This window comes from Olea europaea, unplaced genomic scaffold (genome assembly GCF_002742605.1).
Source record: "Olea europaea var. sylvestris unplaced genomic scaffold, O_europaea_v1 scaffold673, whole genome shotgun sequence".
In the NCBI taxonomy this organism is placed as follows: domain Eukaryota; kingdom Viridiplantae; phylum Streptophyta; class Magnoliopsida; order Lamiales; family Oleaceae; genus Olea; species Olea europaea.
Window position 1 is genome coordinate 63,670 of NW_019265111.1, and position 13,841 is coordinate 77,510.

A 13,841-nucleotide genomic window follows, 5' to 3' on the forward strand; every position below is an offset into this window, starting at 1 on the left:
GTATAAAGAGCTGGCTGGAATCCTCTTCTTCTTTAAAATTTACGTGCCTCGATTTCTGGGGTCAAATATATTTTTTCTTTTGGGTGGTGATTTTTGACAAAAGAGTTGAAACCAAGTTTGGATCTCGAAAAAGGAAGACTTTTTTTGCGCTGTTTTTTGAGATTTTTTGTGGCCCTTCTCCCCTAAGAGACGGAGAATTATCAGTGATGTGCTGAAGTTTTCTTAATAGTATCTTCCTTCCGTGTCATTTATTTTATGGACAAATAACAGAAAGGGACCTCGTTGAAGTGGCAATCTTTTAGCTTACTTAGATGAAGATGGTGCAAAGAAGGCGCTGCGAAAGAACAGGAAGATTCTTATCTCATGAAGAGATACATGCATACATACAAATATATATATATAAAGAGAGAAAAGTGATATAGAGTGAGAAAGAGGAAGTCCCCCGAGAGCAGAGGCTATTGATATCCGGAGACAGCAAAGAAACTGAGTGTTTATGAATATGCGGAGCGTTAATGTGCCTCTGTCTCTACTATTCCACCCGAATATTGTTACATGTCACTATGAATCATATGCCATGTATGAGATGTACAATGTCTCTCATGTGCACGTGCATGTCATGTGTGTGAACATGAAAGAAGTTATCCTTCATGTAAGAGATCAAGAGAATAAAGAGATATGATTGTCAATAAATGAAAGAAATTTCGGAATGAGATGATAGCAATGAATTTAATGGAATCACTCTATATGTACGTGTACCATATATTCGGCGTCCACAAAGATATACTCCCTTCATCCCAAAAACATATGTTTGTTTTATTTTTTCGTTTGTTCCAAATTATAGTTCACTTCTTTGTAGAGAGCATAGCTAATTTTTTTAATTTTCTAATAGGCTCCCATTTAATGTGCCTTATTATCATTAAATATGAATTACTCCTATTTAAACCATTATTTAATATAAGAGTGTATGAGAAAAAGTGCAAGTAAAATTTATATTTTTAGCTATATTAATTACATTTCTTAATTTGTATGAAAATGGAAACAAGCTTATCTCTAAGAGACAAATAGAATTCATATTATGGATAGTGGTAGATACTCTTATAAGGACACTCTCACGAAGTCTCACAGTGGTCCCATCACTATGAATTGGAACTAGTGAGTACTGTATACTGAGATCAGAGTTATTTGGTGATTTATATGATGTTGAAGTTTCCTGAGTTGTTGAAGCGATTAGGATGGAAACAATGTGGAATCCTGAGTTGTTGTAGTGACTAGGAAGGACACATTGTGTAATTCGAGTTGTTATAGCCACTAGGACAGATCCACAAACACTGGCCATAACGCATTTGTTATTGTCCGTATTGATATTGAGCTCATATGGTACATTGTAGAGGGAATTAGGGCTCAAAAGATAAAAAGAAGAAAAGTTAAAGATATTGAGAAAGATAGTAATCATATGCATGCTCATGTATATTCATACTTGCTAAGGAGTCGCTCATATAGTTTGTGTTATAGGTATGACAATGCGTATACTAGAGATTGTGACTAGACTTTGATGACCAGACTATGTTGTACGTGACTATAGTTTAACGGGTTTATTATTACAAAAACTCGAAAATGGTTAAAACATGTTATGCCTCTTCTGAAGAGGCTTCAAGCTTCGACCATGAGGCAGCCACCTAGCAAATTTAGTTAAGTCCACACTCCACATCACTATCCTATCTAACCTAGTCGAAGCCACACGTTGAGATAGCTGAAGTGATACATCATCTCGGTTGAGGTGCAATGTAGAGGTTGACCTTTCATGACCCAAGCGATGTGCTATAATCTACTATAGAGTAAATTTGAGACCATTAACCTCTTAATAAAAGAAGACATCTTCCACTTCACCAATTTCAAGAAATTGCATTGCATTTTTTTAATTATAATTTAATCTCTACTAGCCAGTTCATTAAAACATCCAATTGCATTGCATTTTTTTCTTCCTCTCATTGTTTTTTTCAGGACCAATACACGAGGAGGCTAATTGGAATGGGTAAAGAACATGGTGGCCTCTACACCAGTTGCACTACAAATTGACTTCAAGGCTAATTATACCTCAACCTTATGGCATCTCCGCCTAGGCCACCCTTTCCATTCCAAAATTTTTATGTCATTCGAGGCAAACATACTCGTACTTCCTGTAAATTAGTTGAGAACACAAGTGATTCTATATTTCATCATGTTTATTGTGATATTTGGGGTGGCTATTCTACACCATCTACATCTGGTGCACATATTTCCTCACTATTGTTGACATTTTTCTTGTGTTACTTGGGTATACTTAATGCGCTTTAAATCTAACACATTTTCTTGTCTTACCACCTTTATTAAAATGTCAACACACATTTTAATTGCTCTGTCAAACATGTTTGTTCTAATAATGGTCAAGAATTTCTTTCTCGTTGCATGCAAACATTTTTTCTTGATCTTGGCATCATTCATGAACAAACTTATGTTAAAACACCACAACAAAATGGTTTTGCTAAACGAAAACGTCGCCATCTCTTAAATGTGGCTCGATGTCTTCAATTTCATGCCCATTTACCTATTTTCTTTTGGGGCGAATGCATACTCACTACCACTTATTTAATCAATCTCACCCCATACTCCTCTCTCCACCACAAAACTTCTTATGATCTCCTTTTTCGAAAGGGCCCAACATATGATCATCTTCGCATATTTGGATGCCTTTATTATGCACACGCTTTAAAAATCCATCGTGATAAATTCTCACCCCGCGCCACACCTTACATCTTTATCGACTATACTCAAACCCCACAAAAACTATTTTTCTCTCTCGTGATGTACGCTTCGTGGAATCTGTTTTCCCTTTTGCTACTATCACATCACCCTCTAGAAGATCACCATCTCCTTCTTTACTTCACGACCAATGCTTCCTCGATATGCACTCTCCTTCCCCATCAACTAACATCGAACCAAGTTCTGACTCCATTCCCCAAACATCAACCCTTCCCGCCACAGCACCACTCAATCCATTCCTATCCCCCAATTCTGCACTTCCTGCAGATTCCTCGGAAGATCTCTTAGACACCCTCCTACCCACATCCTTATTACAAAGACCTCGCCGCACCATTACTCGCTCCACATACCTTCAGGATTACATTTGCTTAGACTTACTAGCAGAGACTACACATTCGCCACCTTCTTCTCTGTCTTTCTGAGGTACGGTTCATTTTTTTTACCTAATTTTCTCTCTTATCATTTCTTTAGCCCCAAACATTTTGCTTTTCTATCTTCTATCTTGAAAAACATCAGGATCCTCTTTCATTTTCTCATGTTGTCCTTGAGCCCCATTGGCGACAAGCAATGACCTCTAAAAGTCAAGCCTTGGAGGCTAACCAAACATGGACCCTTGAAGCCCTCCCTCCTAGTAAGAAGGCTATTGGATGCAAATAGCTATACAAAATAAAATTGCATGTAGATGGTTCCATCGAACGCCATAAGGCTTGTTTAATTGTCGAGGGTTTCACTCGAATAGAGGGTCTTGATTATCATGATACTTTTGCATCTATAGCTAAACTTGTCATTGTTTGTTGCTTCTTGCTATAGTTGCAGCTAAATATTGGATCATACACCAGTTGGATGTTCATAATGGTTTCCTCCATGGCATTCTTAATGAGGAAGTATACATGAGACCCCCACCAGGGTATTGTTGTTAGGGAGAGACGTGCGTATGTCGACTCACAAGTCTCTCTATGGTCTCAAACAGACATATCGACAATGGTACTCGAAATTATCTCACACTCTCACTCTTGCAAGTTTTGGCAAATCTTGCACTGATCATATTCTCTTCACCAAAACCCAAGGCACAATTTTCACAGTTATTCTTATATATGTCGATGACATTTTGGTGGCTGGGAATGATCTATTTGCCATCATTTCCATCAAATCTCATCTTGCTCAAACATTTAAGATTAAAGACCTCATTGATCTCAAGTATTTTCTTGGAATTGAAGTTGCTCGTTCTCCTATTGGCATCTTCATCAATCAGCGAAAATATACTTTGGATATTCTCTCAGACTCTGGTCAACTAGGATCTAGCCCTGCCTACTTCTTTATGGAGCAACATTTAAAGCTTAATAACTCGATTGTTAATTTTTTGCCCGATCCTAGTCCATATAGAAGATTAAGGTCAATTTGATGTATTTGACCATTTCTCGACCAGATCTCACATTCATCATCAATGTTCTCAGTCAATTCTTGTATGCTCCTTGTGCACCTTATCATCTTACAGCTCTTCGTATCCTCTGCTACTTGAAGACCACTTCTAGCTGTGGTCTCTTCTTCTCATCCACATGGAGCCTTTAGCTCTCTGCTTTTTGTTACTCTGATTGGGCTAGTTGTCCATTTACATGCTAATCCACCACTAGCTATGTCATCAAGTTAGGTGACAGTCCACTTTCTTGGTGCACAAAAAAGCAATCTACTGTCTCCCCCCCCCCTCCCCACTCTTCAGCTGAGGCTAAATATCGTGCCATGGCCACCACCACTTGTAAGCTTGTTTGGATTCGTCTCATTTTGCACGACCTCAATGTGTCCCACTTTCAACCTGTCGTTCTTTACTATGACAACCAGGCTACTATTCACATTACTCGAAATGCGATTTTTGATGAACACACTAAACATATTGAATTGGATTGCCACTTGGTTCGCGAAAAGATTCAATCTGGTCTACTCACTAACTCAAACATCCCGACCTCTCAAAAACAAGCTGATATTTTTCCTAAGCCCTTAGGACGTGAACTATTTGTTTTCTTTCGATCCAAGTAGGATATTACGAACCTCCATGCTCCAACTTGAGAGGAAGTATTACATAATATGCACAAAATCAAGATTATTATTTTCCTTGCAAACTGTTATGAAATCATGCATCAAATTAGGCTTATGATTATTCATTACATATAGGACACATGTATATATGGTAGGTGCATATTTTGATAGGGTAGTTTCCTTATGAGAAACATTCCCTATATATATATATATATCAGATGTTTATGAAATGAGAGAAATATTCTTCCAAAATCAACATGGTATCAGAGCCTTGAAATTAGGGTTTGTGAGTTTTTTTTTTCGAAAATTTGTGTGACTATTTTCGGTGGTAGTACTCATCTGGACTACTTCTTGGTGGTTGAAGATCGGGAGACCTTCTATAGTGACGAACTACAACTGATTGTGTGGATCGATTAGGGTCACTGTGTGTTGACTTGGGTTCATTTGGGTCTTCTCCAGTGTAACTATCGGCGCCTCAAGCTGTAGATGCTTACGGTGGTCAGCTCGGAGGTCGTGAGTGAGAGACTTTCTTCATTCTCATCTGTCTTCTCCTTTATCGTCACTCCTTCAGGTAGTGTGTCGAGTGGAGTCGACCGATTTTGGGTTGGGTGCAGTCGGTGATTTTGCTCAATGGAAGAGAAAGTTTATATTTGGGCGATCACTTGACTGATAATCCACCTCTACATTCTGATACTAATCCTAGGATTTGAAAAAAATGGTTGATGGAGGATGACAAGCTTTTTAATCAGATTCAAAATACTCTCGACCCAACAGTTGATGATGTTATTAATCATTGTGATACTGTAAAAGAACTGTGGGACTATCTAGAGTTTATGTATGCAAGTAAACATGAAGTATCGCATATTCATGAACTAATGCTGAAAATTTATCGGGCTGAACAAAAGGGGCAAAATCTATTTTAATATTATACTGAAGTAAAACAAGCATTTGAAAAAAAGCGAACCATGTTTCCTATTACTAATGATGTGAAGAAGATGCAAGAATAAGAAGAGCAGATTGTGGTCCAGTGTTTTCTCGTAAGATTGGGTCCTGAATATGAGGTGGCTCATACTCAGTTACTTACCAGTGAAGCACTATCTTCATTGAGTGATATATATGCCCGTCTACTTCGAGTATGCAAGGACAATGACAAGGATCAAGGTATAGTACTAAATGAGACGATAGCTCTGGTTGGCACAAATTCAAAATTAAATTACAATAAAGGAGGAGGTAGTCGAGATAACATTTCTAGCGGTGGTTCTCGTGGTTGTTATTATTGTGGAGAGCAAGGACATATTAGTAGGAACTGTTGGAAATTGAATGGTAAACCTGCAAAGAACACAAGTCAGACTCCCATGAGAAAGTTTGCAAATGTTGCTGCTCGGGATGGTCTTTTACCTATGTCTTCTACTCAGCCTCAAGTTACAATTTCAACAGATGAATATGCCTAACTTACACAGTTTTACGCTTCTCAACAGCCTCTTACACCTTCCACTTCTACTTCCACTTTCACTTTAGCCAACACAGGAAATTCTATAGCGTGTCTTTCTACCGCATCACATAATTGGGTTATAGATTCCGGTGCCACAAATCATATGACTCGGAATACAGGTATACTTTCTTCACTTCTATACTCTTCCAATTTACCATGTGTCACTTTAGATAATGGATCTACAATTCCTGTTGTTGGATGTGGGACTGCACATCCAACAAACTCTCTACCAATGTCATCTATTCTATGTTTACCAAAGTTTCCTTTCAATCTCTTATCTGTGAGTCAAATTACTAAATCTCTTAATTGTAGTGTTCTTTTCTTTCCTAACCATTGGGTTTTCCAGGATCTTGGGACGAAGCAAATTATTGATAGAGGGTGTGAGCTCAATGGCTTATATGTGCTAGATTCTTCCCCTACACACGTGCCAAGATCGACTACATGCACTAGTACTTCTTCTCTTCTGCAGGTTCGTTGTCACTTCGATCATCCTTCTCTCCCTGTTTTGAAGCAATTATGTCCTAGTCTTAGTCAAGTGTATCAATTAAATTGTGAGTCATGTCAATTAGCAAAACACCATAGAGTGTCTTATTCTCCTAGAATGAATAAATGGGTTGTATCCCCTTTTGATTTATTACATTCAGATATTTTGGGTCCTTGTTTTGTTTTATCTAAGCCTGGTTTTCACTATTTTGTTACTTTTGTGGATGATCATTCTCGTGTTACTTGATTATATCTTATGAAAAATCGTTCTAACCTATTCTCAACTTTTTGTACCTTTTATGCTGAGATTAAAACTCAATTAGACAAATCTATACGTATCTTAAGGAGTGATAATGCGAAGGAGTATTTCTCATCGACATTCACTTCCTTTCTTTCACAAAATGGCATTATTCATCAATCTTCGTGTATTGTTACTCCACAACAAAATGGAGTGGCCGAAAGAAAGAATCGTCACTTATTGGAAGTCACAAGAGCTCTCCTTTTTCATATTAAAGTTTCAAAAGAATTTTGGGCAGATGCAGTCTCAACTGGGTGTTACTTAATCAACCGTATGCCTTCATCTATCTTAGCTGGTAAAATTTCTTTCTCCATTCTATCTCCCTCTCGGACTCTCTTTTCTCTTGCTCCTAGAATATTTGGGTGCACTTGCTTTGTTCAAGATATGAGACCTCAAGTTACCAAACTTGATCCTAGATCCCTTAAGTGTATATTTTTGGGTTATTCTCGACTTAAAAAAGGTTATCGTTGCTTTTTTCCCTCCTTAGGACAGTACTTGGTGTCTGTCGATGTCACTTTTTTCGAGTCCACTCCTTTTTCTAATGATGTTGTGTCATCTAATCTATTGTCTATTGAGTCTGGGGATGACTTCCTTATTTACATTGTAACTACACCTGTGTTACCAGTATCTTCTCGTCCTTCTATTCGAAGTGTTTACACTCGTCGTGTGCAGCAGTCTTCAGTGGCAACTGATATTGGCCTTGACTTGCCTCCTCTACCTGCTACTTCGCCTCGGGATTTGTCACTCCCTCCTTATTCTACTCTTGATCTTTCCATTGCTCTTCAAAAAGGTAAACGATCATGTACTTATCCTGTCTCTTCTTTTGTTTCTTACCATGCTTTGTCACCATCCTCCAAGTCTTTTATTGCCTCCTTAGATCATGTGTCCGTACCAAAATCTATCTCTGAGGCTTTATCTCATAGTGGCTAGCGAGCAGCTATGCAAGACGAAATGTTGGCACTGGAATATAATCACACATGGGAATTGGTTCCTTTACCCCTCAATAAAAAGGCAATTGGGTGCAAATGGGTGTTTACAGTCAAGATGAATCTTGATGGGTCTGTTGCTCGATTGAAGGCTTGTTTGGTTGCTAAGGGTTATGCTCAAACTTATGGTGTGGATTATTCTGAGACTTTCTCTCCTGTTGCTAAGCTAACTTCTGTTCGATTGTTCATTTCTCTTGCTGCTACCTATCATTGGCCACTTCACCAACTGGATGTTAAGAATGTATTTCTCTATGGAGATTTGTATGAAGAAATTTATATGGAGCAACCACCAGGGTTTGTTGCTCAGGGGGAGTCATAGAAGGTATGCAAATTACAAAAGTCATTATATGGTCTGAAACAATCACCCTGTGCCTGGTTTGGGAAATTTAGTGAGGTTGTGATTGAATATGGCTTGAAAAGAAGTGCATATGATTACTCAGTATTCTTTAAACGATTTACAGCTCGGTGTATTTTGTTAGTTGTATATGTTGATGATATTGTGATTACTGGTAGTGATATCAGTGGCATAAGTATGCTAAAGGCTTTCCTAGGCACAAGATTTCAAACAAAGGAGCTAGGTCCTTTGAAATATATCTTAGGGATAGAAATATCTCGAAGTAGTAAAGGAATTTTTCTATCTCAAAGGAAATATGCTCTAGACCTACTGGATGAGACAGGTTTAGCTGAAGCAAAACCTGGTAACGCCCCTATGATATCAAATGTGAAACTCGGAGCAAAAGATAGAAATGTGTTTGTTGATGCAGATAAGTACAGGAGGGTAGTGGGAAAGCTGAACTATCTTACAATTACTCGGTCAGATATTGCATTTCCTGTAAGTATTGTTAGTCAGTTTATGTCATCTCCTAGAACTTCACATTGGGATGCCATAACTCATATATTAAGGTATCTTAAAGGAAGTCCAGGACGTGGAATTCTTTATAGAGACCATGGTCATTGTAGGGTTGAGGGTTTCTCGGATGCTGACTGGGCCGATTCTCCCATGGATAGGCGCTCTACTACAGGGTATTGTGTTTTCGTTAAAGGTAATCTAGTCTCTTAGAAAAGTAAAAAACAGAGTGTTGTAGCTCGATCAAGTGCAGAATCTGAATATCAGGCTATGGCATAGGCGACTTGTGAACTTATGTGGCTACGCCACTTACTTGGAGAAATTGGCATTGATACATCTCACTCTATGAACTTGTGGTGTGATAATCAAGCAGCTATTCACATTACCACTAATCCAATATTTCACGAGAGGATAAAGCATATAGAGGCAGACTGTCATTTTATTCATGAAAAGCTACAACAAGGATTGATTTCGACTAAACATGTCAAGACAAGAGATCAATTAGCGGATGTATTCACTAAGGCCTTAGCTGGAACTCGAGTAAACTATATTTGTAACAAGTTGAACATGATTGATATCTATGCTCCAACTTGAGGGGGAGTGTTTTGAAATTATGCATCAAATTAAGCTTATGATTATTCGTTACATATACGACACATGTATATATGGTAGATGCATATTTTGATAGGGTAGTTTCCTTATGAGAAACATTCCCTCTATGTGTGTGTGTGTGTGTGTGTGTGTGTATCACACGTTTATAAAATGAAAGAAATATCTTCCAAAATCAACACATACGTTTATTCTCCTCCATGTATAGTTTATACTCATTCCAAGTATAGATTATTTCCATGCATATTTTTACTCTACAACTACAAATATATACCATATTCATTGTGAAATATAATTTTCCAATTTATCTTCCTCCTTGTAATACCGTACCATAGCTCCTCTACTATCTGCAATTGCGTTCCTCGGTTATTTGTATGTATGTTGATACATACAGGGAGGGTAAACGTTATTGGGGGGGAGAGAGAGAGAAATTTGTCATAATTTTTTACATGGTTATTGAAAGAAAAATACATAAATCTGATATTTGAAATTCGTATCTAAAATGTAAAATTCATATGTAATTGGTCGATTGATTACTCACAAGTGGACGAGATCGTGAACCAGTAATATAATAGTGTGTAGAGTGTCGAACTTACGAGAACTATGTGTTTTATCCAGTTACAATTAATAATACCCTTAATCGAATAGTAAAAGCAAGTTGTGACTAAAAAATATTAAATCTAGCAAAAATCTAGCTACTAAATTGAAAGCAAAGTAAAAATTTATCAAATTCACGAGAAGTATTGCTAAGATGTCGAATTCCCCCTGCTACTCAATTTTTAAATTGACAATTTAAATTGACAATTTGACATCATGCTTGTTAGTCAATGTTCCTGTTTTATTTAAAAGCTTCTCTCGATAGCAATTAAATATAATCCTACACGTGATTTTTCTATATCTCTATAAAAAATACGAACGTGTAAAAATGTCTTAAGGAGCTAGAACATCTTTAACAACCATGTGAAACATAGAGGTATATCTCTATCCTCTATCGAATCTCACAATATTTATTACTATGTGCTAAAGATCTTATAACCTCTCTCGAAGATAACAAAATTCACAAACAAATCAATTGATGGCTGGTTAATTGAAAAACAAATTAAACCATAATAAACATCCAAACAATTACACAAATTAACGTCAATTTAATTATTCGAACTAACAATTTCATAACAATGGTTCATCACATCCTAGCAATATAAGAAAAATTAGCCAAGCATATTGTCGAAATTAAACAAACAAAAGAAAAAGGACATCACCAAAAAAATTGGTAGAACGTGATTTCTTCAAGTTAGCAGCCAATCTCTGCTCCTCTCCGCGTGTGTCTGTATATATATCAACTCCAGGTAGCTGTTATTTACGCATATATAAATCAAATTCCAGGCGCCAACTGCTGTATATAAAACCAATTCAAGCTGCCTTCTCTATGTTTGTCTTCTTCTTCTTCTTTTTTTCGAACTCCAACCGCCCAAGTAGGTGTACAATTATCAATCCCCAAAAATGGTTGCTAATGCATAATTTTATAATCCTTTACAGCAGCTTTAATGCTTAAATTGTGCGAATTTCAGCCCCTTTTTATGCAATTCAGCAACCCTTTATCACCTCAATTACTACCTCTATTCTCCAGCAAACTGCCTCCAATATGTGTGTATATGTATATAACGTTTGCTGCCAAATTGTGTATAATTTTTTAATGAAATCAGCCGGCAACAACCCTTATGAATCTGTAGGCGTATGTGTATATATCTTCTTCCGTGCCGAGCAATCCTTCACGTCACAGCCCAATGGGTAAATATATAATATTGCAGCCCCCTTTTCTTTCTTTTTACTCCGTTTTCTGTTGGAAGAATCTATCAATTTAACCTTAAGCAACCGCTGTTTCTTTTTCTTTTTTTTCCTTCTCTCAAGCAGATGCCAATTTTTTCTCCCCTTTTTGTTTCTGTGCCAAGAAGCTGCCATTTTTCTGTGTTTTTCTCCCTAGCCCACTGCCTTTTTGTTTGTGTAATGTATATATATATATATAGGAAAATTAGCTCAAACCCTACCTATAAATTATACATTTCAAAGATAAGATAGTTTAATTTCACAAATCAGGTGATAATGAAGATAAATTAAATTAATTAATACAAAGTTAATAAGAAAAATATCTAATCTAATCTTTTCACTCATCCCCATCCCCACCGTTAGTAAGTAACTCTTAAAAATCTGGCACCCGCAGTGTGAATGTTCGATTCCTGAGACATGGAATTAGACTCCTTGTAGGCGCAGTGTACAGACAACTCTTATTCCCTGGCCTGCTGGGCACATCCTGCATTTACCTCCCTCACAAAACTCTAGAAGCGGGGCGATGGAGGCCCTCAAGGTTGGGGTTCAACCTTTAAGTAACTCTTAAAAATTCACCCACCACTACACCATATAGGCTGCCTGCCCGATTGCCACCGCCATCCACCACTTCTCACCACTTACCATTGCCGAAATCACCTCCCAAATATAACTATACCTTCGATTAGTCTCCCAAATACAATTCCACCGGCAAAGGCTATGAATCCATAACCAATGAAAATAACGGCTCAGATCTTGTCAAGCTTCTCTGCCTTGATGATAGTGTTGGTTTGGTAATGGCGTCCCACACCTGCACTTGAATCTCATGAGACCCAAGTGTTTCTAACAATCAGCTCAAATGTTAACCACCATTGAAATCATTCTCCATCTTCGACGTCTTCAAACTTCGGCTAAAATCCAATTCGGACACAATCAAAGTTTACTTTGAAACAAGTCCTGCAGTTCAAACCTAATGAGGAAGAAGAAGGTAAAACCTGTTGTACTAAGTAATTTTTTATTTAATGCATTATAATAATGTCTAATGCAGTAAATGGGTACGTTTGGGTATTATGTGAATAGGTGATTGTGACCTAAATTTTGTTGATGTGGTCTTGTTTTTCGTGATTGTGACCTATTCTCTTTTAGCCCTGTTTGAATTTGTGATTAATTACAGCAATCTAGTGTATTCATATAGAGTGCTGCAAAGAGACTCGTTTTGGAGTGTTGAGTTTCAGAATTTTTTTTATATTGATAGGGTTTATGAATGTAGAGAACGCAACTAGCGGCAGCTAATCTTCGACAATCGGGGGGAGGGGGGGTTTGGGGAAGCTATTTGTGGACCGTGTATAGTGGACAAGCGTGGTGCTAATATTCTTTCAATCCATGATTTAACAAGTTCAACCTTTTTTTCTTGTTGTATTTTTAATTGTCTTGAAGATTAATTATGGGAACTCCATGACCAAGAAAAAGAATGCAAGAAATTACAAATTCTGGGTTTGATTTATTTTTATTTATACACATTCATTTTCGCTTCTGAAGAAAATTTAAATTATGGGCAATTTTACATTTTATCTAACTTTGTTGTGGATTACAGTTTCATTCACCAGCACACTGAATTTCAAAGCATTGAAAACTTCTTGTTAGGTAGTAATTGGCAACAGTAATCTTTTGGAAGCAGATAATAAGTTATAAATGAAACTTATGTAAATAGTTAGTTTCTACTTCTGGCTCAAAGTTTCATGGGATTCTAAAGTCCAGTAGGTTTATGGTGGTGTTGCATTACAACTGTTGGCGGATTTGAGGTGAAAATAAAGTCCGGTGGTGGTTGATTGAAGTGGAGCATTGCAGGTAGTGCTCATGGTGGTGGTGAAATGGAAACATTGTTTTTTTATGTTGCCGATCGTGGAAGTGGATATGATGAAGTGATTGTAACCAATTATTAGATAAGTGTGACCAATAAATAATGTGACCTGAAAAATATGCGATTTGTGACTAAATTTATAATTATGACCTACAATTTGTGTCTTTGTAACAAATAAAAAAATTATGATATATTAATTTGTTAGACTATAAATAAGTTGTAACAAATTAATTTAGTAAGTTGTGATCAATAAATTATTTGCGACATATAAAAAGGTGTAATTTGATACTAAGTTTATAGTTATGATATACAAATTGTGTCTTTGTGACTGTGACCTTTTGTACTTTGTGACTAGTATGTAATTTGATTATTGGTCATTACGTACATGTAGATAAATATTTTAACCTTTTTAAAACCACGAATGATAGATGTTACTTTAATGTGGATGACATCTCTTTATTATGATTGCTATTTAATTTAGGTTAATTTTTTGTCAAATAAAATTTGTTATAGTATATTTGTAATAACAGATTATAGTTAGACAACATGTCACATTATTACATTATTGGTCACAATAGATCACAATTAACACACTTGGTCACAGAGAGACACAG

The 13,841-nt window shown here is 36.8% G+C and overlaps 1 protein-coding gene across 1 annotated transcript in view; it reads right to left on the reverse strand.

Moving 5' to 3' along the window:
- LOC111390346 (LOB domain-containing protein 6-like) overlaps window positions 1-1,465 on the reverse strand; it is a 4,467-nt gene extending 3,002 nt beyond the window's left edge. The window contains exon 1 of the mRNA XM_023015372.1: window positions 1,094-1,465. Coding sequence (XP_022871140.1) covers window positions 1,094-1,465 — 372 coding nt within the window. The remainder of the gene's footprint in view (window positions 1-1,093) is intronic.
- Between the last annotated feature and the right edge of the window lie 12,376 nt (window positions 1,466-13,841).